The 22,994-nt window shown below is 42.7% G+C and overlaps 1 protein-coding gene across 2 annotated transcripts; it reads left to right on the forward strand.

Annotated features, from left to right (window-relative positions):
* Window positions 1-208: 208 nt before the first annotated feature.
* MAML1 (mastermind like transcriptional coactivator 1) lies at window positions 209-22,030 on the forward strand. 2 transcript variants are annotated; one of them, XM_084535279.1, is made up of 5 exons: window positions 209-687; window positions 9,932-11,344; window positions 13,694-13,963; window positions 16,303-16,417; window positions 17,554-22,030. In XM_084535279.1, exons 1-5 carry the CDS (start codon window positions 298-300, stop codon window positions 18,543-18,545), a joined length of 3,180 nt encoding a protein of 1,059 aa, XP_084391405.1. In that variant the 5' UTR covers window positions 209-297; the 3' UTR covers window positions 18,546-22,030. The 2 variants fall into 2 exon arrangements, with proteins under 2 accessions (XP_084391405.1, XP_084391406.1); XM_084535280.1 differs by having other exon boundaries at window positions 9,935-11,344.
* Window positions 22,031-22,994: the final 964 nt, after the last annotated feature.

A 22,994-nucleotide genomic window follows, 5' to 3' on the forward strand; every position in this document is an offset into this window, starting at 1 on the left:
CGCCCGCCCGCGCCTGAGAGCGGCGCCCGCCGGGCAGCGCCGGGCCGGGAGCGGAGGGAGCCGAGCGAGCTCCGGCCGGGGGAGCAGCGGGGGCAGGGCTGAGGGAGAAGGGAGCGAGCGGAGCGGCTGCGGGGCAGAAGGAGGAAGTGGGGCGGGGGGGGGGGGGGAGCCGGAGGGGCGCCGAGGAAGAGGAGGAGGAGGAGGAGGAGGAGAGGGGGGAGGAAGGGCGGCTGAGGGGCAGCCCCGCTATGGCGAGGAGCCGCTGAGCGGCGGCCGCTCTCCTCCCCCTCCCGGCCCATGGTGCTGCCGCCCTGCCCCATGGCGGAGTTCGTGGTGCCGCGGCACAGCGCGGTGATGGAGCGGCTCCGGCGCCGCATCGAGCTCTGCCGGCGGCACCACAGCGCCTGCGAGTCCCGCTACCAGGCCGTGTCCCCGGAGCGCCTGGAGCTGGAGCGCCAGCAGACCTTCGCCCTGCACCAGCGCTGCCTGCAGGCCAAGGCCAAGCGGGCCGGCAAGCACCGGCAGCCGCCCCCGGCCCCGCCGCCGCCCGCTCCCCCCCCGCCGCCGCCACCGCCTCAGCAGCCTCCTCCCGCCGCGGGGGGCAGCGCCGACAGGAGCGGGGCCAACGGGCTGGACGCTGAGGGGGCGAGCGGGGAGCAGCACGGCCGCAGCAGCACGCTGATCGCGGTAAGGGGACCTTAAGGGATCGGGGGGGACCGTAGGGGACTGGGGAGGACCGGGGGGGACCGGGGGGTGGGTGCCCGGCTGGCAGCGAGCCCCCCTCTGGGAGCTGCCGGTGGCTGTGGTGCCGCTTGGTTCCCTGCTGGAAGGGTGCTCAAAGGTGCTGCTGGGGGGAAAAGAGGGTTAAGGGATCGCCCGCCGGTCCCTACAGCCGGTGGTTGTGGTCCTTGGTGAGGTGTGTGGTGAGGGGTTTCACCCAAAATGGCCCTGCGGGGTCTGTCAGGGGTGCCTTGGTGCTGTGGAGGCTTTTGGGGGGTGTTTTATGTCGGCTTCAGCCTTCGTATGATCTGTCAGGGTTGAATCCGGTTGCTTGTTAAGGGTGCTTGATACGGGTACGCTTATTACCGTGGATAAATTAAAAAATAAAGAGTTTTGGTGCATCTTGGAAGGAGCTCCAGTTGAAGTCGGAAGGCAGCTGCTTATTTGCTGCTCGCTGCAGTGGGTGTGAACGCGATGGGAATCCCACTCCACCCAGCAAAAAACTGGCTGAGCTCAAAATCTGAATGTTTCTCTGGCCTCTCTAGCATTTCTGGTTGTCGGGACATATTCATGCAGCCACGTTTGTATATCAAGATAGCTGTTGCTTAACTTATTCTGAACCCTTCAAACGTCCTGCTGTGCGCTAATGTGTCGGTAATGTAGGTTAATGGGATAACCTCGTAAAGGGTGCCTGTCATAATACCTGTCTTTCTCCAAAATAGGTATTCCTAAACGGTGGCCTTCATGCAAATGACCCGGTGCTGTCTTAGGTGCCTTTAAAAAGTGATGCTGGGTTAACCAAATGTGTTTTCAAGTTAATGTATACGTTAAATCCAATTTTTAAGGTGGTCTGTGTGTTTCTTCAGATTAGAGGAAGAGGAGGACACGATTTTCTGCTGCCTTGGACTTCATTTAGCTGCAGTTTTTAAAATAGAATTGCAGCAGAGCTTACCGTGTTCTCGGGTATGAGTGTACGTGGTGTGAAGCAGTGAAACATGGCACATGGATGTCAGCTCTAACGTACCTAGCGCTAGGCAGCGTGCATGCAGCTTGTAGGGTTTGTGATGTGAACTGCAAATGTTGCTGAGCTGAGTTGTTGTTGTTCTTCCTAATACACACGTGCGAATCTTGGATGTACAGACTTTGCTGAAGACCTCAGCACTCATGGTAGTTAGGGCACTTCAGGTGGCTGTTAGAGAAGTCTTTGAGGACAAGACGAAACCTTCTTACACATTCCTGACGGTGATCCTGTAAAACTTTACGGGTAGCTGTTGTTCAGTAGGCTCAGCTTGAATGTAAGTTTGTGTCAGCATACAAATGACTCAAACTCATATTTTGTTTTGAAAGACCTGATGGGATTTGTGTTTATTTCCTGTCAGGGCTCTAAGGCTTTTTCATGTGGGGCTCTATCCAGTAATGGTGCGTCGCTGCACATTTTCGTTGCACACTCTGCAGAGCTCTTTAGCATGTCAAATCCTGTTGCTTAAACTGCCACCACGCTGCTTCTTCGTATTGATCCTCTAAAAGAAAGATGTCTTTGATTCATTGGTGTTGTTCCTTTTCAATTGCTTTGGATGTGGATTTGATCTAATTAGCATCCATTATGATGAGGACTCTCAACAGCAGTGTGGTTTTGAAATACACTGCACATCTGGGGAAGCCCTTCTTGTTCAGGAAGCTGCTGCCAGTGGCCAATTTACACAACAGAAGAGGGTTTTAGTGTATGAATGACTCTTCCTCGTGCTGGCCTGCTGTTTCCTTCCTAGGATACATGACTGTAAGCTTAATTGCAGCTGCTGATTCATCATCTCGTTACTAGGGTATAAAGTTGGTTTGCTTAGTAATTCAAGCTTTGGAAAACAAAACAAAACAACAAGGAAAACAACAAGAAGCCTCTGCTGTAGTTGTGTTCCTTTGGTGTAAAAGGTACATCTCTAACTCAGTACTTGACCTCTAGCTGTGCCTGTTGCTTGTAACCTGTCGCTGTTACCAAGACCATGTACTCTGTATGGGAAGGACATGGGTATGGTTTAAAATATTCAATAAATTTTGGATTAGCACCGAATCTATGTTGTTTTAAAATTTCCTGGACCCATCCCTTTCAAAAGAATGCTATTAGTTGAGTGAAACGTGTTATAGCAGCTATCGCTGCTCTTGGGGTCTGGTTTTCCATGAAGCCACATATGAATTTTCTCTCTGAGACTGGTACTCTGCATTCAAAGCGTTTATTTTGATCCTTGAAAGGAAGGAAATGTAAAGGGTATGTGATCTAGCACCCAAGAGCTTGGAGCAGAAGGACCTGAAGCTGCAGTGCCGCAGGTGTGCCCGATGCAAGCGCTCCCAGAGGCTCCCCGTGGCAAACCCAGCCGAGTCACGGGGAGCGCGGTGAGCACCACCACTTCCTTTGTAACGTCTTGTGTGGTTTTACACATGGCCCAAATCAGAAAGTAAGTTTGTCCTCCTTAAGTTTTTTTTCTGGTTTAGGTCCTGAAACTGGATGGGTCTCAGTTACAAGCAGAAGTAAGGGACGGCTTCATCCTTTTGTTTTCTCACTAAGCAGTGCTAGAACGAGAGTGAACAGAAATTGAGAGAATATGGCATCAATACAAGTCCTGGGTGGTTTGTGCACCACGTAGGCCTGTCCTTCATTTGAGGAAAAAGATGAAAAATGGTAGCTCCCTATTTAAAAAAAAAAAATAGAGACAATAATTCAATTGACAATTCAGTACTGAAATTTACTTTATGCTCTGTTGTTGAAGATGATGTTCAAAGTAGGAGATGCTTAGAAGTTGAATAATGTATTGTCTCTTGTATTAATCTTGTATTTTTTAGAAACAGAGAAGTTGGAAGGAGAAAGGACTTGCCACCTAGCATGTTTTTTCCTCTTTGTCAGTTTCTGTTTTTGAGAAAGTTCATTTTAATACTGAGTTCTGCCTACTAGAAGGGTTGCCTTGTACATCTCTGGTAGGCTATAATGCAGTGTATCACTGAGTTGAACATTGAGTGTTTCCTTGATGCAAGAGTAAAGAGAATATTAAGAGCTGGATTTTTATCTCCATCTGATGTGGCATTTTGGAAGGAGACCTGCTCAGTGATTCTGTGTTTTCCCCTGAGCACCCGAGTTGTGTGGATGGTTTGCTTTGCCCAGGACTGCTGCAGATGGTATTTCTGGAACGGGCAGAGAAGTCCAGTCAGTGGCCTGCCTTGGGGTTGTGTTGTGTTAAAGCTGAAGGGTTTGACTGGGAGCCATCAAAGTTTGTACAGTGAAAATAGCTAAGTGCTAGCCGAAGCAAAGGCACCAAGTAGAAAGTACAGAAAGAAATTTAAGTATAAGGAGAACGAAGAAATGTTTTGTGGTTGAAAGGACCTGAAGTAATAATGTAAAGGGAACAGATTGCCCGGGTTGTACTGACAGGCATTCCACTACCGAAGCCCAGGCCAGCATGCTAACAATTCAGAAGACCTCATTTTTGTGTAAGCTGCGGTATATGGGTGTTAAATTGTGAAATTATGTTTTACCACAAAAATAGCAAATTATTTCCACATTATTTATACATAACTACAGTACAGTGTAGTCTTGCCACCATTGTTTGGTTTTGCTGACAAGTCTGATAGCTTGTTGCCCAACAACTCAGACAGGTTTTTCTGTCTCCTTTTAATGCTGCGTGAGGTATTGTTGTAGGTTTGAAACATTTCCCCTCTCAGGCTGCTTAGATATGCAGTGATGCTTTCTAAATTGTACGGATCTGGGAGGGACTGATCTGCTGCTGCTGCTGCTGAAGTTCAAGTGAGGTGGAGGATCCGGCGCTGCAGCTGAAGGCACGGCATTTTTTTGATTCAGCAGAACAATTCCTGTAGCAGAAGCTGCCCCTTGTGACTAATGCAGGCTGGGATATTTATAGCCCTGCATATCCACAGCCCTTCTTCACTCCAGCAGGCAGTCACCCAAATACAAAAGACTTCTGGAATTAAAGTAAAAGTCAAAATTAAAATTAGTCCAGCAGTTTGGTTCTGACAACACGCTGGAATGCAGGAACACATTTGGTAATAAAATGCTTTCCTCACAGGGAGAGCACGAATGTGGAAGCTGGGTATAGATGCACAGTAAACGGGGAGTTTTTAGTACAGCGTGTGGCCACAGTGTTATTTTTTGCTATTCAATACCCTTACGTTGCAATTCCTGATATTTGCATTGCTCTCCCAGCTGAAGAGGTTGTCATCCGTGTTGCTTCTGTCCTCAGCCAGGCAGGAAAGGAGGATCCAGCTGTGCCTGCACAGGCCCTGCTGTAAGCTCTGGTCCCTGGGAGCTTATCTGTGCTGCGGTGCCACCACTGAAGACAAACTGATGTCTTCTAATTTGATTTCCCCTTCTAGGTGACAATGCGGGTATCTAGCTGGAAGGCATGTTGCAACTAGACTGTTACTAGTTTGCAAAGTAACACAGCATTTCTTCTGTGAAAAATGGCCGGCATTGTGTCTCTTGCTGATGTGTCATGACAAATCCTTGCAGACATAATTCTAAGACTGAAACTGTAAACTTATTTGAAATAAGATAGAAAAATGTAAAGCTCTGCTGAATCTGGTAAGAACAATTTAATATCTGTAACAGATGCTTCAAAAAAATAAACAGGAACGTCATAATCAAGCCTAAAAGGTAGGGCATACAAGCTAGATTTTTAAAGTTTTGTTTCTATCATTTTTACTAGGTGTTTTTCAGAATGCATGCAGTTTCTGTAACCATATATAATGTAAATATTTACTGTCTTCAGCATTTTTAGAAAAGTAGTTTTAAGTTGTGGTTAGTCAATTCAAAACTCAACAGTGGGAGATTTCTTGTTTGCAAGAGAATAATGTGAGCTGAACTTTTCTGCTTCCTAACTTCTAATATATTGAAATGCTGTTGGCTTCAGATGGTTATCTAAAAGCATTTTCAGGTACTGTTTGTTTGACTCTTGTGTTTTGATTTCTGGGATAATCTTTCTCTTTAAAAAAGTTTGTGTGGTATTTGATATTAAAAAAAGAAAAAAAAAAAGTGTGTGGCCAGTTTTATGAAGCCTGCTGATGTGCCTGTGCAGTGAGACTCCAGTCTGGCTCAGCATCGTTGAGGTAAACGAGACTGGGGATTTAAGGTGGGTGTCGAGTGCAGTTTATCACAGTTATTGATGTGTCCTACCCTGTGCCCTGCGTTTTCTGACAGGAGCCCTGTCGTTTGGGCCCTCCCAGCATCGTGGCCCTGCAGCCTAGTCCTGTGGGGCATGGGTGTACCGGGGATTGTGGGGCCAGAGAGTGCCTGGGTTGGGCTGGGCACCCCTTTTGTTGTGAGGGCTGGTACCTGGGTTTTATCTCTTTGTGCTGGGCACACGAGGAAGCCACAGTTAGGGCCTGACTGGCTTGTGTTCCCCTGCCGAGTGAATTTATCTGTTCCCACCTGTGGCCTGTCGTGGCTGTGTGACTGAAGTGTGGCTCTGGCTGATGCTGAAGAGAGGCAGCTTGTGGCCAGTGCTGATTTAACCACCCCTGTCCAGTCTTAGGCCAAAGGCACAGGCTGATGCCCATTTCTTCTTTTTTTTTAATAGTTGCTGTATGGCTTTAAATACTTCGGATAAATGCTTTTGGGGTAATAGTTTTTGGCAAAGTTCAATGGGCTTGGTGCAGAGAGGCTGGAGGTTCGTCTGTTGTTGGGAAGTTGAACCGGCTGAGAAAGTCGGAATACATTTCTGTGTCTGATCTTGTGATGATGGGAATCGGCTTGTGTGTTATAAATAAAGTGGGTTGATGCTCTTAAGGAAACTGGGAACAGCATACCGGAGGGCCACCATGCTTTACAAAACGGTAGCAGACAGAAAATTGCTAAAGGGATTCTCTTTGTGAGTAGCACGGCACATTTTATTTTTGTCAGTGCTTTTTTTTGTTTGTTTTTTTGTTTTGTGTGAGTTTTTGGCAGAATGGAACAGGTTTTTCTTGCCTCGAGAACTCTGTTGGGGCAGCTTGATATGTAGATAACTTGCTGTCTGACTCGTATCTCACATGCTCCCTGTTATTTTTCCCCCCCAAAAAATGGCTGTAATTATACAGAGACAGACAAACGGGAAGAACTGAATTTAACATTTCTCCTGCTGTTAGGAAATCAAGAGCCGAGGTGGTGCATAAGAAAGGTATTTCGCAAGAGGAGGTTACATTATTGGCAGAGCAGCTGTATGAATGTGGTTGGTGTGAGAATTTCAGGTTGTGCTATTCAGAAAGTTGAACGTGAATACATAGAAGGTGTCGGGATGAGACATCTTCCTAATGAGACAGGAGAAGGAACCTGTAACTTTTGGCTCCTGCAACCTTTTGTAGCACGATCCTTTCTTGAGGGAAGAAAGGAGGTGGAAAATGGAGCACTGTTAGGTTAATTTCAGCTGGTTAGCTGCTGTGATGCTGGTAGGGTAACTGCAGTAGCACAAACCTCAGCAGAGACTTACTGCTTAATAGTTCCTAAAATTCAGGAATTAAATGTCCTGGTTATGAACTGGGCTCAGTCTTTTCTGGTACAAATAAAAGATACACAAATGTTCTTTCTTTTCTGCTGGTTGTTGTGTACAGGTAGGATATCTTTCAATTAATCTTACATTGAGATGAGGTGAAGCAAGGCTGGAAAGCAGTCACCCCCAAATTTTACCTCATTACTGAATTCCTTTGAAGTTATATTTCTTTAATCTTTTTTTTTTTTTTTTTTTGACAAAGGAGTATAGTTTGAGGTGAAAGGGCTTTGTTTAGAGCAACTAGCACCAAGAAATTGCAAATTGGGTATCTTAGTGCTATGATGAGCAATGAAACCCATGTAGATATGATAGATCTTCAGTTTTCTGAGGGAAAGAGCCTGTGATGGATTTTAGGGGTCTGTATCTTTACCTAGACTACAGTAAGTTTAGCTTAGCACTCTGGATGATTTAGTCTTGCGTATATTGCAAGTGGTGTAGCGCGACACCAAAGCAAAGACTTCAGCACAAATTAACATGGAGAATATTTGTCCAGCGACCCAGGTGAGTTTTGCAGCCCGTGGCTGTGTGCAGCCACAGCTGTAACGCTACGTCCTGGTTGCCTGGGGTTGGCTGCATGAGTTACGGTTCCAGCGGTTGCTCCAAGGGCCGTAAGTCCCACATTAACACAGAAATTCGCTTCAACTACAAGAAGAATACATTGTGTACAATACTAAATTATTATTTGTATGTCATTTTTCAGGGAGTGTTTTTTCCTTAGTGATTTAGAATTAAGGAGGACTCATTCCCAATCTCTGATTGACTCATATGACCTTGGGCAAGTTACTCATCCACCTTGAGCTTCAGTTTTCCCTGTTGGAGTGTAAAGTAAACAACAGGAAACTTGCTGAAAGCCAAATGCTGCAATGGAGCTGAAGCTTTCTTGCTTTCTTTCTGTTGCTTGTTTCACCTTTTTATGAAAAAGTAAATTTCCTTTATTCGTTCATTACTTGAAAAAATTGTTCTAGGTCTGCTACTTGAATGTTGAAATGAAGAGAATTTAAGATCCAGCCTCCTCTCCAAACGGGTACCTCCTCTAAGTAGGTCTTCTGCTAATCTCACTACTCTGCTGTGATTTCCATGAAATAGCCAAAAGATCATGGTCTCCTGGAAGTCGCAGTCCATTCCTCTTAGAAAAATGAGGTTTTGCCACTACCTAGGCAAGCATTAAACAGTGTTTGTTTCCAGAAATCAGCTAACTCTGGACTGCTTAAATAAATAAATAAAATTAAAACGCTATGATCCAGTCCTATCCTTAAATCAAAGCATGTTGTTGCCCAGGCAAGTGCTGTAAAATTCTTCTGATAATTTATGCTGGCTCTACGTACAACCTTTTGCTTTGGTGCAGGGATTTTGAGGTTTCCCCTGTTTGTTCTTGGATGAGACAGTTTTCTCCAGGGGTTAGTGGACCGTGTTATGGAGACTGCGTATTAAAATAAGCGTACTTGTCTTGAGGTTTGTTTAATGAGCTTCTTTTCTGCCATCTGAGAGAACTATTGTTCGGCGAACCGCACTTCAGACGAATGGCTTTTTGTGGGGATTCTCCTCATGTGTCCTGCTGGGATGTACAAAGGCATCTTTTACAGGTCAGGGGAGCTGACGGGAGCTTTCCCTCTGCAGGCTGAGGCTTTCCCTCTGAGCAATGTCTCTGCCCTGCAGGTTTGTCTGTGTTGGTGTAGCGATTCCAGTGCAAGCAAAGCCCAGGTTTCTTACAAGATGTACCTGAGGGAAGTAAAAATTCCCAGTCATCTTTGATGTGTGCGTGAATTCTGTTCTCAGGTATTTTGGGGGTCACTGGGAAGAATATTGGAAAGAAAGCTGCCAGAGAAGAGAAGTTGAACAAAAGGTCCCAAGCTCTGCTAGCAGAGCTGAGGTGCTGTTGCTGTACTCTCTGGTTGCTTCTAGGTGGCACTGCAAGAAAAAGAATACGCATGTTCACCGGCTGGGAGCCAAGCAGCTGTAGATCTGGTTGCTGTTCATGGTCATGGTGCACAGGGTAGCAGGGGGCAGATTCTCTAGGAGAAAAGAGGAGAGGAATGAATTTGCTCTGCTACAACAGAATCGACCCAACTCCTCCTAATCGCTTCTTACCTAAGCGTGAAACAGTGGTCGCTTAGTGACAAACTGGTCTTGCCTAATGCCAAAAGTGTGACTGTGTATGAAATTAATATACATATCTGTCCTCCAAAAACTATGATCGCAAGAGAAATGGTCCTACCTTTGTCTAAATATTTAAATGAGAGACTGCTTTATCAAGAGGTCTTGCAGGGAAGTGACACTGTGTGTACACAGACCAGACAAATACAGGTTGTTATGCTCATCTAAAATTTGAGTCTTCCTATTCTGCAGTGATTTTGTATTTGAACAGGAAAGATCATAATATGTTCCAATTCAATGCTATTTCTCAACTTTTTGTTGCTGGCAGTATTTGGCAGCTCTTGTCTTTGAAGGAAGAGACTGTTTGATTCAGCATTTACTTTTGAAGGTTTACCCTAGCAGATTTTTAAATCTCATATGGCGATTTGTAAAACAAATCTTATCAAAGCAAAGGTTTAAACTTTTTTTTCACCTTAAATGTTTTATTCATTTTTTTCCATAGTCAGACCAAGACAAAGCTCTTGGTTTGGTAAGAAATAATCTATGAGACCTGAAGCTACATATCTAAAACCTTTTTTTTTTTTTTTTTTTAGCAGCTCCATGAGACTGTGAAAAGAAAGCTTGATAGTGCTTCTTCCCCTCAGAACGGAGACCAGCAGAACGGCTACGGCGATGTATTTTCTGTGTCCAAGAAATTGCGTCGTGATGACGGTCTTGGTGGAGCAAGTGGTTCTTCCAATGGAATGCCCCCCGTGTCTCCACTCCATCATCTTGACAAGAAATCTGGCAGCGGAGATACCTTGCAACTTAATGGGAAACATCCGATGGGGCTCGATGGCATTAGCAAGAAGTGTCTTCCAGATTCCAGCCTGCAAATGAATGGAGGTGGTGATGCTGACGACTCATTTCCTCCGAGCTTGAACAAAGAGCTGAAGCAGGAGCCTGTAGATGACCTTCCGTGTATGATTGCTGGAGCAGGGGGTTCTATATCTCAGAACAACTTGATGCCTGATCTTAATCTTAACGAGCAAGAGTGGAAGGAGCTTATTGAGGAGCTTAACAGGTCAGTGCCTGATGAAGACATGAAGGATCTCTTTAATGAAGACTTTGAAGAGAAAAAAGATGCAGATTCTTCAAATTCAGCCGCACAGACTCCCTTGCCGCAAGATATTAACATAAAGACAGAATTTTCCCCAGCACCCTTTGACCAGGAACAGATGGGGTCTCCCCAGGTTAGGTCTACTTCTTCAGGTTCAGCGTTTATTGGTGCTGCTTCTGTGCCTGTAAGTGCCGCTTCTCCAGCAGTTGGTAGCTCTCAGGCTATGTTTCAGCCTTCTAGTCAGTCGATGACTGACAATCCTAATCAGCCCATGATGCAGGCATCAAACCACTCTCAGAATGTCCAGAGACCTCTCCCCAATGTGTTGTTACCTGGGAAGGGTGCAGGAAGTGCCAAAGAAATGTCCTCCGCTCATCAGCTCCAGCAGATTGCTGCCAAGCAGAAGAGAGACCAGATGTTGCAGAACCAACAACAGGCTTCACAAGTCCACCAGACAAATCAGATGTCTACCTGGCAGCAGTCTGGGCCTTCTCATAGTCCGTTGGCTGTTCCATATACCATGGAAAATCCCACCAGCCCGTCAGTGTACCAGCCGGACTTCAACAATCAGAAGCTCATGATGCCAAGTATGGGAAATAAAAGCTCGCCGAGAGCTGGAGGCAATTACCACGTGAACATATTGGGTCACCAGCAAAACAACATGAACCAGAACCCCGTGAATAGTCAAGGCTCGATGCTAGACTATGGGAACACCAAACCTCTTTCGCATTACAAAGCAGAATGTGAGCAGGGGGTTACGGTGCCTGGTCAGAACAAGACTCCCATGTTGGCGTACATACAGCAGCGCCAGCAGCAACCGCTGGCTCACGTGAGTGACGACCAAAATGGAATGATTCTGTTGAAGCAGAAATCTGGAAACATTGCCTACCGGCTACCACACAGTCAGGTAAATGTTCTGATTTTTGTTACTTTTGTTTAGCAGCAGACTTAATGGTTTTGCAAGATGCTGTTGGATAGGTAAGACCTAGAGTAAGGGTACAAGTTATTCGGTGGTGTTTCAAAACAGTTGCTGCATGTTTTTAAAGAAGAAAATAATACGCAGTATGCTGAGGCAGGAATCAAGATCTGTGTTTTCCACTCAGGACAGTTTTAATATGCAATTCTAGGTCATGTTGTTAATGTGTGGCTTCCAGCCTAATATACTTCGTGGGCAACAAATTATGTCACACTTCACAGAAGGTTCTACTTACAAAGATAAATGGATGCTTTGTAAACTTTTGCCTGAAATAACTCATGAAACTGCAGTGTTAAACTGTGTTCTCAAAGAAGCTTTGCTTTCTTTACCTTCTTTTTAGTCCCTGACTTCTGTCAGAGTTGGCTTACTATAAACAGATACGCCTTCGGTTGCTGCTTTTTTGAAGAGAGATGGGGGTGGAGTCTGCATTCCTGGTTTCTTGGGTGTTCCTTGGGGTTTTTAAATCTGAGAATTTGTTATTGGTTAAGTCTCTGGGAATTGGGGAAGCAGGGGATATGAGAGAAATATATCTTTAGGAAGAAGGGTAATATTTGTCTGCCTGAAGCAATGCGCTTCAGGCTTTTCTGTAAAGGAGGAATCCAGGTTGCACTTCTTTGCCTTATGAGATGTAAGAAGTTTGCAATAAAAGGATAACAATATATAGCTGATGTTACAGGTTACAGGCTTGCTGGAGGACTTGTTGAGAAACAGGCTTTTGTTACAAGAATTCAAGCTACTTTTGCAAAAGCTGATGGAGCTCCAACTCTAGTAGCATGCTTCTTCAGTACAGCAAAACACGAAATGTGGGATAGAGAGATCTCATTAATCTGTGGTAAAGACCACACTGATGTAAAAATAAAAATGTGAGATCAATAATACATGCTTCATAAGGCACAAATTTAATCTCTAAAAGCTAGCTGAAGTAACGATCTAATGATATTTTTGATGGAGGAAGAAGAAGGAAAAGGGCAGAGATCATTGTTGTATCTCTCTTGCTGAAAAACTTGAAGATGACCTTTCATCTATGCTGTCACACTGGTGTTGAAATAACAGAAATTCTGGTGCGTGCTTCTGGAGAATTTCTCAAAAGCTTGCATATAGAAAACTTAGCACAGTGTTACCTATATTTGGCTTGTGATTTCTTACAGAACTGCAGCACGTGAGAGCCAACAGCCTGGATCATTAGCTGAATTCTGACTGTGAAAGTAATATCTGTTTGCATAATGAGGAATGAGACTGAACAGTGCTTAAAAATGATAAAAATTGTCAAATTTCAAATGGATTCACTAGTATAAAGAGGACAGTATCAGGTCTTGAATGATAATCATTCTATATGTGACTTTTGTTAGTGGTAACATGCTTTTCTCAACTTCCCGTTGCCAAAAACAAAAAAGCAGACTTATGGAAAATTAATTAAAAAAAAAAAAAGAGGATTATCCATAGTAGTATTTTTTTTCCTGTGTAATGTGGTGGTTGGATTGTTGAAAAAAATGTTAGGACTCTTCATTTTTGATCAGTGATATCTTTATTCACCTGTGAATACTAAACTCTGATACTTTAAAAAAAAACAAAAACAAAAACAAAACTTTAGGAAGACTTTAGGAAGAAAGGGATAAACTTGCTGAATTAAATGTTGACAGAAGAGGCAGGATATAAATAAGTGTTTTGTGTGATGAAAATTCAAAACAGTGTTTGAAAAGCTGCAACCACGTTAACCAAAGTTCAGGTAGATGCATTTAAGTGCTGTTTGTAACTGGCGCTGTTCCTCTGGCTGAGCAGCAGCACGCAGAGCCACGTTCACCCATCTGAGCTGGAATTTGGAAAGTGCCTTAAGTGAGGTTGAAGTTAAAGCCTCTGTTCCTGAATCTTGAGGAGCTTCTGGCCTGAACTCCAAACTCTCACTTCTGTGTCTGGCTGTCTTTAATTAGCTGAATTGAATATGTGTCACACTTTGCTTTTTCCATTAAAAGCTTCACGAGCGAAGAAGCTATTGCATAAAGATGAGAAGATAAAAGAAACTGTTCTATCTTTTATTAAACAGTGTAAATGCACAAGCAAGCAATAAGTGTCAATTTCTGTTTTTCTGAGGTGTTATAATTCCCCTTTCTGTGTAGAATTCATTTATAAATTCTCTTTCCCTTGTCCTTCACAAAGATAATGTAAATTGTGGACATCAGTTTGAAAGCATCTTTCCTTGTCTGTGTGACTACACACTGTTTCTAAATTCTGGAGGCTGACCTCCTTCTGTAACTCACATAATTTCTGTTTAATATTCCGCAGGATCAAAACCCGTCTCCTAATGTTCCTCGTGTCCCCGTTTCTGTCCCTGGCCCTGGTGTTGGTGCCCAGGCTCCCAATGTCACCATGGCAGGCAACCACAGCAACACACCTTATCTCAGCAATCAACAGCAAGCAGCAGTGATGAAGCAACAGCACCAAATGCTGATGGACCAGCAAAAGCAGAGGGAGCAGCAACAAAAGCACTTGCTCATGGAGCAACAGAAGCAGCAGTTCCTAATGGAGCAGAGACAACATCTTCTAGCTGAGCAGGTAAGAGGGGCCAGCCGTCATCTTTGCGCTTCTTTAAGATCTTGCAGAAATGCTCTCACCTTACAAAACAGGGGATGTAAACTAGAAGATGCTTTGGTATCATAAATGGAATTGCTCTTTTTATAGATATATAAAATTAACTGCAAAATATAGCATTTGATTGCTGACTGACTTAGTTTTTCTTTATAAGGCACAGTTGTGAACAAAAAGAATAAAACAGAATTTAATAGTGTTGAAATGCAAGATAATACCTACAGGAACAGAAGATATCATAGCAGTGATGGTGTAATTCTTTGTGAGAGAAGAAAGGCAAGTGAAATCAGAGCAAAATAATAAAAGGTTGGGATACCTGTGATGTTTTGCAGAGCTTTAAAAATGGAAACAGTGAGCAAGGGGCTCTTTAAGCTGGTTGTATTCTGCCTTTCTTCTCCATGAGTGCAACAACAGTTCATGTTTCAAATTTTAAACCATCTTTCATTTGTTTGTTTGAGGAAAATAATTAGACGTTTGCATCCAACTGCATCTTATCCTGCCAAAAGAATTTAACTCTGCTATCCATCAGACTGTGCAGAAAGCTGCTCTAGTCTCTCTCAGTGAAACAGGCTCCTTGTGTGAACCTTCCAAAGCTTTAAACCTTTTGCAAGTCTTTCAGTTGGGAATCAGCCCAAAGGGCCTTATTCCTGTCATCTGTGCTTTTCTGCATTTTTGAAAAGCCCGTACAGGAGTGTTCCAAGCATTGGCACTGTACAAACAGAGAAATCATTAGCGTCTGGTATGGAGGGAAGGAGAAAAGGTTTGGATGCTGCATTTGCCATATTTCGGTGCTTCCCAGACGTTAAATCTTGTTAGCGTTCTGTTTTGATAATTCTTCAGATACGGATGGTGCTGGATGTAGTTTTACAGAAAGGTTTCTGAACTGGTCAATTTCTGCTTTGCAGGAGAATGGTAGTTTCAGGTAACTTCCCTACCACTTGAAAGCTTTCTTTGTGTTTGGTATTCTGCATCTTTTTTTTTTTTTTTTTTTTTTGCTGAGTGAGGCTTTTGCAGCTCTTGGTTTCTCTTAGAGCTGTGGCATCTCTCCCTGCCTTCTGTGGTCAGCATCTTTCAGGTTTGACTGGTCCTGCAAGCAGCAGGTCCTTTCTGTCAAACACCCTGCCCTCCTCATTCCTCTGCATGTCTCAACAGCTTCGTAGTTATAGACACTTCAAAACAATGGTAGTGATGTGTATCTGCCTCTCTGCTACACTGCACTAGTTTCTTCTCTCTCCTTTTTTTTTTTTTTTTTTTTTTTTTTTTTATTGCTTGTGTCTTTGCCCCAGAACTCATGGAAGGGAATTTCTGTCCCTTCCTATGCCTCGTGCAAACTTTTAGATAAGTGGTAGTTGTGGATTGTATTGTTTCCCAATTCTCTCAAAATTTCAGTCTGGTTGAAGATACCTGTGGAAGATGAGCCAGAAATGCTTCCCTGGTTGTGTTTTATATTGTAAAAGCAGCCTGTTGGCTGTTTACACTAAGATCTCCAGGTGTACTGTTAGTGCATGTACGTACACACACCCTCTCCCTTTCCCCCGTGGCTTTAAATTGCCTTTATTCCCCAAATATTCCTAATAGAAATTCACTTATTTTTCTAATGCATTTATCATAACGTAGGTACAGACTGGATGCTTTTTTAAAAGGCAAGACGATTTTGAATCATTAGTAGGGTTTCTTACAATGAACAAGTGAATTGTTGAGAAAATGGTTTTGAACAGTTGTTACAAAACTTGTTTAGTTCCTGTTGGAAACTTAGTTCTATGGTTTTCCATAAGCTTTGAAGAAAACCTGTGGTATATAATAATTTGGGTTTGTATATGGCTTTGGTTTTGAAAACTAGGCCTGGAAAACATTTACATGTTTTTACTTTTCAGAGTAATGCTGACATTCATGACTTCTCTTTCAGCTATCTCTTTGCAATTAAAAAAAATCATCTGGGGGCAAAGAGTAAAAAAAAAAAAAAAAAAAAAAAAAAAAGTGTGAATTTTTTATTCTTGCTTGCTTTTTCTCGTTAAAAAAATAACTGGAAGTCAGGAATGTTAGTCTAAAGGCTTCAGACACGTATTGCAGTAACTCCTCTAATGAGTTGTCCTCTTGACTTTGAGTTCCTAGCCTTGTCGCTCATCAGATTAAACTGAGTGCTTGAACCTTAAGAACAAAGGTCTGAAAGAACTTCAGGTTGCAGAAGCCCCTATAATTACCAGCTTCATGTAAAAGTATGATTATCTCGGATTTTTATCTGAGATAGTCACCCTTGGAAAAAGCTTGACCTGCTTTACAACTGTCTTGCACTGAACCTTTCCTAGGAGAAACAGCGGCAGCAACAAGAGCAGCAGCTGCAGCGGCACCTGACTCGACCACCTCCCCAGTATCAGGATCAGCCACAGAATCCGTACCAGCAGCAGGTTGGACAGTTCACAGGTAAGCAAACATGGTGTTGGTAAAGTGGCAGACAAAATACCAGGAACAAAAACGTTTTTTCTCCTGCCACTTTTGTACATTAATACATCTGTTAGGAGCAGAGTATGTGCTTCTATAAATGAACATTTTTTTTTTCCTTGTTGCGATGATTGTAACTGTTTCCTGCATCTTAAATCCTGGTATGTGTACTATCTCTTTGCTGTACCATTCCAGTAAGACCTGCTTGCCCCATAACACTAGTTAATTATTAATTCAATGTAGAGCCAATGTTACTCACCTATCTCAAAAAAAAAAAAAAAAAAAAAAAAAAAAAAAAAAAAAGCCTGCAGCTTTTTGGTTTGGAAGTAGAGAAGGTTTTAGTTAGGGTGAGTTTCCCTTGGTTGACTAAGAAATGTGGGGAGGAAATGTATTATAGGAATTACACTTCACGGTGCTTTTCTATTCTTTTTTGTTTTAAGTAGGGGGCTGTTTCTTCTACAGGGAAAAGTGTTTTCTCGTGTGTTTTTTTTTTTTTTTTTTTTAACCTAATTTAGAAGAAGAAAGGATTCTGAGAAGACTTATTTTTGCAAATCCTTTTGGTTATTGGCATTGCATATTAATAAAGTAAATGTTTCACTGTGGAAATTAAAAACCAAAAAATTCTGAAAGTTATAAAAAAAACATTTCTGGAACTATAAAAAAAAGCACAGGACTGGAAATCCTACAGTTGTAGGATAAGAGACTCGTTGTGTATGCACAGAATAACTAACAATGCATGTGTGCAGTAAGTGATTTTTTTAGCAGACTAGCAAATTGTGCATGTACTTAAAAGTATGTGTGTATACTTCTGTTCACAATGGAGTAACTACAGTCTTGTCTTTAAAGCCTAATTTTTAATTTTTAAGTTCACGACTCTGAACTCTTAGAAGTGGCATTTAGACTTTTTAGGATGTTGGCATATCTGTGTTTGAGATCAAGGTAGAAGTGCTAACAACCCTCTTTACTTAATTACAGTACTGCTGTCTGTGTGATGGTTGCATAATTTGCTTTATACAAATGCAGCTACACCTTGTTTCTTGATTATAGTGTCTACACACCTAGGTCGTCTCTGGTTGAACCAAAGTAGTTAACGTACAAAATATTTCTTTGTGTTTCAGGGTCATCTTCAGCCATGCCTGGGGTCAGTAATTTAGGACAGTCCAGCTCCAGTAGTCCACGGATGTTTCCTCAGCCCCAGAACATGATTCAGATGGGACCTGGGCACAGTTCTGTTCCTCCGCTCCAGTCGGGCTCCAGCCAGCAGGATCGGGGGGTGACTCAGTATACCAATATGCAAAACATTCAGCGAGGGGGATTGTACAACTTGGCGTCGGGTATGACCCAGATGGTTCCCCAGCATGCAAATCAAAGTGCCAATGGACAGCCACCGATGCAGAGACAGGGCAGCTTGGGCCAGGGTGCTGCTGTTCCTGCTGGCTACGGGCAGAACACCTTAGCGAACTCAAGTATTTCTCAACAGCACAATAAAGGCGCACTGAATCCAACCTTATCTAAGCCACAGATGGCAAGAGTACCGGGTGCTATGGGGGCTCAGAACCCATCTTGGCAACACCAAGGTATCCCTAATATTAATAACCAGACGCAAGGAAACAGTGGCTTAGGACCGTTTACTGCCAGCTCCTCTTTCCACATGCAGCAAACTCATCTAAAGATGGCCAACCAACAGTTTGCTCAAGGAATGCCTCAGGTAAGCCTCAGCACCAGCAGACCAATGACCTCTATGAACGCTGCCGTCTCTGGGCAGATGCTGTCATCGTCTTTAGGCTCGCAGCAGCGGACAAACGCACCTACACAACAGCAGGTACCCTCACAGCAAGTCTTGCCTGGCATGAACCAGACTGTTCCGGATCTGAATGCGTTCAACCAGAATCCAAATCAGCAAATGCCCAACAGAGGTAACATGCACTGTAGTCAAGGGTACCCGGTGAGGACAACGAGTCAGGAGCTGCCTTTTGCGTACAGCAGCCAGTCGGGCAATAATGGACTTCAGAACTTAACTGGTGACACAGATCTGATAGACTCTTTGCTGAAAAACAGGACTTCAGAGGAGTGGATGAATGATTTGGATGAGTTGTTGGGAACTCATTAAAAATGGGCTGGGGTGGGGGTTCTACTTTGTTGTTTTGTTTTTTTTTTAATTATTTCATGAAACATAAAACAACACTTGGACCAAAAAACCTGTGGCATTGAGGAGAGTTGCAGGCATTAGAGGTAAATGGTTGGTAAAGGGACTGGAGCTGCTTCTCAATGAGTGTTGATACATGGTGAAGGCGCACCAAGCAGGTCTGCAGGAGCAGTGCGCTTTATCCTGGTGTCTTTAAGGAGTCGCACGTCTGAACAGGTCAAACAAAACTGTGCGTGTCCTAGCCAGCCTTTCAGAAATCTCACTTGCAGTGTTCTAAAAATTAAAATTTTGAATTATTTAAGGATAATGTTCCACAGAAATAGTGCAGAAAGAAAGCAAGTAGTTGCAAAAATTGTTGTTTAGGGCTTAGTTTCCTACAGCTATTACTTGCAATCATTATTGTTCATAGCTTGACGTGCTATTATAGTACTGTCATCAAACGTCTGACTTTTTATTTGAGAAGAGGCTGTATGCACCTGAGTACGCTTGCAAGATGTTTTGAATTGTTTTTTTTTTTTTCCATCGCTGAAGCATGTGCCTGTACTCTCAATAAGCAAGTGATATTTCACGGTAAATATTTCTAGATGCTGGTGATAGATGAAAGAAAGTGTTAAAACCTGGCCAGTTAGTCTAGGTAGTCTTCTTAATAGATTGTAGTCTTTTAAGCTGCAGTTTGCACTCTGTTGTAGAGAGGCACAGTTCTTGGCTTATACCTTGCTGTGTTTAAAGGGGGAATTTCTTATGGGAGAACTTTTAAACTATAGTAGTTTTAACATGAATTGTAAAGCCATTTACTTTGCACCTGTTTCTTCATAACTTATTTCCAAAGGTAGTTGTATTTAAATGAAGGCTTTGCTTCATGACAGCTCATCTAGTTTTCTTTGTTGTAAAAAGCAAAACTAACTTTTGAGATCAGTTCATTCCCCAAAGTTAGCAGTGACACAATGAGCACAAGACTTTGTCACTTCAGGGTAAAATGAGGAATAAAGAATTTGGCTGAGAGGTGAGAAGTCCTTATCAGCAATAATAGCACAGGCAGCCTGGGAGAATACTTGTATCAGGGTTGCTCCGATATCGAAGTCTCCCCCTTTAAATACTTTTTTTTATACTGGGTTATGAGTTTGATAATCCTTCTATAGACAGGTGGGTTTATTCCTTTAATATCCCTTGAAGCAGATGCTGGTTCCTCAGCTCAGCCCAAGGAGACCTCATCCATGGTGGGGTCAGTCTCAGAAAGGACAAACACCACAATGGGAGCAGGAAGTGTTCCAAAGTCCTTACTTTCTACCAAAAAAAAAAAAAAAAAAAGAATCCCTTATCCACCAACAAACCACCTTGCCTTAACCTTTACTTTAAAATGAAAATAAAGTTGAAAGCTTTTGTTTTAAATGCACAAATACCTCTTCCCTTTCTAAATCCACTTTTTTTTTTCCTTGAGAACTCCTTTAAACTTTCTAACCAAACCCAGCATTGTGTTTTAAAAGCATTTTCCTTCAATGGACCGGCTTCTTTGGGAGTTTTCTGCACTGCAGAGATGTGAGAGGGTTTTTTTCCAGAGTGGGTGATGGAGAAGTGAAGGATAACATTGAATTCAAGGAAGGAAAATATTTTTACTGTATCTGCAGCTTCTTTATCAGACAATTTGCACTTTTAAAAACTGCTTTTTAACACTAATACTTTAACCCTTTCCAAATATGCATGGAACATGGTTTGTCCAGCACACTTATCTAGTGTGGATGAATTGCGCTCTGTTAAACAGATTTGATCTCGTGTCATGTTGAACTGTCGGTGAACAATGTGCATTGATCAGTGGATCCCACCGTTGAATAGAGGATAAAACTTCCCTGAAGTAGGCTTAATCCCTGGTAGAACTTTTAACTAAGATTGTCTTTGGATGGGAAGACAAAAGTGTTAGCGACTTTGGTTGTTGACACTTGGGATATTTTCTAGAATAAGTAGTTGAGATGCAAATAACTGATGCTAACTTTTCTTATACTGGCAATCAAAGCAAAGAGCTGGTGAGTTTGGTTTGCTGTCAAACCAAACGCTGGTCCAAGGTAAGTGTCGTTAGAGTATCAGTAAATTAGCAATGGCAGGGGAAGAAGTGTTTGCTGTATTTTTTTTATTTTTTTTATTTTTTTTTTAAGGGTTAACTTTGCACCAGTGTGCCTTCCCTTCCTGTTGGGGGTGCTTGGGACCTCATAATTTCAAGTGACATCCTTCAGTGTCACTGCTTCCACCCTCTTCTCCCTCTCCCTTCCCCCTTCGGTGACCCCCCCCCCCACAAACACTTGAGAGAAATAGCAGGGTAGGAGGATTCAGCTCTTCTTTCTTCCCTGTTTAGAGTGTGGTGAAATCTGCTACATTCTCCAGTAGGTTTTGCACACAGACTTTGTTCTGAGTAAGTCAAAATACAATCCATCCAGTTTTAATTTCTTAATCAGAGGAAGAGAACATCTGCTGTTTGTGTTGTTACTACCAAAAAGGCAATCCAGCTTAATGTCCAGGACGATGCAGATGTACTTTTTCCTCCACTGTTTCTGGAAGCTAAGGTGGATATTGCCCCATTTGCCAGAGGGTTTGTTCAGGAAGGCGTCAAGTTTTGTGACAGGGCCTTTTCACGGTACTGTTGAACTAAAATTAAGTGTGATTCTAGGCAAACTAGCTTACAATGCCCATTGGCCTTCGTATGTGAACTGGATCCAAACAGCATTTGGCCTGGTAGAAGAAAACAGCCCTTGCTTCTGGTTTTGGTCCCTGTGCACGTAATGCGGTCAGACTGTTAAAAATCTGGTGTCACTGTAACAATACTGAAACAGTTCAATGGAAATGAGAACACGGTTTGGATGAAAGAGGTGCATGGGCAGGGCTGGGCTTTGCCCTTACGCCCTTTAACATGTAGCTGTCTAAATATGCACTTGGGCTTTCCATTTGCTGCAGCTTCAGAGCAATAAAATGTAGCTCCCCTGAACTGTACCTAGCCAGCCGCCCATGGCTTTATTTATAAACTGCGGTTCTGGTTGGGTAGGAAAGGTGAGAGTGTCACTGTGCAACATCCACTGCCTTCCAAAAACCACAATTCAATTGAAAAGGGTGCTCAAAATTTTGTTATACACATTTCCTTTGTGTAAATAAATGTTTACAATTTTATATTAAAGATTTGAATAAGAGTTAGATCTTCTGACTGTATATTTTTTACTTTTTATAGATTTTAAAACTATAATTCTTTATATATGTGTTTGGGGGGTATTATGGTAAGTTTTATGCTTGTAAATGGAGAACAGTTGAATTTGATGCTAACCTTTATGAATTTTTGTCATTGAAATTTATAAAGAGTCCATTAATCCCCTTATTCTTTTACTACAATTACTGGTGCACACCAAAAAAAGAAATCCTTCACTTCTGTTTTATCATTATAAAATAAATATTTTGCTAGTGTATTAAACATACATGGTGTGACTTTATACGTTTGTGTGAGCTAAGCAGCAGGGGGTTCTGTGTTTTCCTACCGAGATGGGTCCCTTCATCCCAACACACCACTCTGGTCAGCCTCTTACAGAAGCTCAGATTTTTCTACTCTGTTTAACAAATCTTAAAGTTTTAGAAAGTTCATTTTGGCCAGGACTGGATAAAGAGGCCTTAAGAAGGCAGTCTGAAAACAAGGCTTTAAGCTACAACCACAATTTCTGGCCCTTTGTCTTTTTATTTATATATTTTTTAATGCAGTTTTAAGCCTTAAGCTAGAGAATGTGACTGCGGAGGTGGTGGTTATTAGCATTGCTTCACTCTTGTTTCTAAATTTGAAAGTGAAGATGTTAACTACTCAGATGTGCAAAATCCCAAAGCTTTGAGTGTGCTCAGATTCCCTCAAAATAACGGGCCTTGAAGTTGGTTTCCTTGAGACTTGTGAGAGGAGAATGTTTGAAGTAGGCAGATTGTATGTATGCACACACAACCTGAAACAAAACCAAAACAAAAACCACCAAAAACACCCCGAGAAATGAGACACAAACTGCAAGCGTGAGTTAATATATCTGATCAAGGACCAAAATGCTGGCAGCAAGTTACACGAAGATTTTGGTTTAAAGTTGACAAGGTCACGAAGCTGATACATGGAGCGGGTGGGTTGAAGAGGCTGTGGGAAGTAACAGTGAAATAGGGTTTTCAGACCCTATTAGGTCTGAAATAGGTTTTTCAGAGTCTCTTAAGTTGGACGTTTACATGTGATGGTTAGAAGCAAAGTGAAAATCTGTGGCTCTGTCATCATCCGGAGGAGTCGGCTTTCAGTGGAAGTGCGTTAGGGTATTGGTGTGTTCTTGTTAACCAGCTACAGCTTGATGAATTACTTGAACATTTCAAAGCAATTCTCTTAAAAGTGAAGCATGCCACTCACAGCAAACACACACATTCAAA

This window comes from Aythya ferina, assembly GCF_964211825.1.
Source record: "Aythya ferina genome assembly, chromosome: 14".
Taxonomy (NCBI): domain Eukaryota; kingdom Metazoa; phylum Chordata; class Aves; order Anseriformes; family Anatidae; genus Aythya; species Aythya ferina.

Coding starts and splice junctions, on each gene's coding strand:
- MAML1 (XM_084535279.1), top strand. CDS start 298: ATGGTGCTGCCGCCCTGCCCCATGGCGGAGTTCGTGGTGCCGCGGCAC. Junction 688..9,931: donor GCAGCAGCACGCTGATCGCG/GTAAGGGGACCT, acceptor TTTTTTTTTTAG/CAGCTCCATGAGACTGTGAA. Junction 11,345..13,693: donor ACCGGCTACCACACAGTCAG/GTAAATGTTCTG, acceptor AATATTCCGCAG/GATCAAAACCCGTCTCCTAA.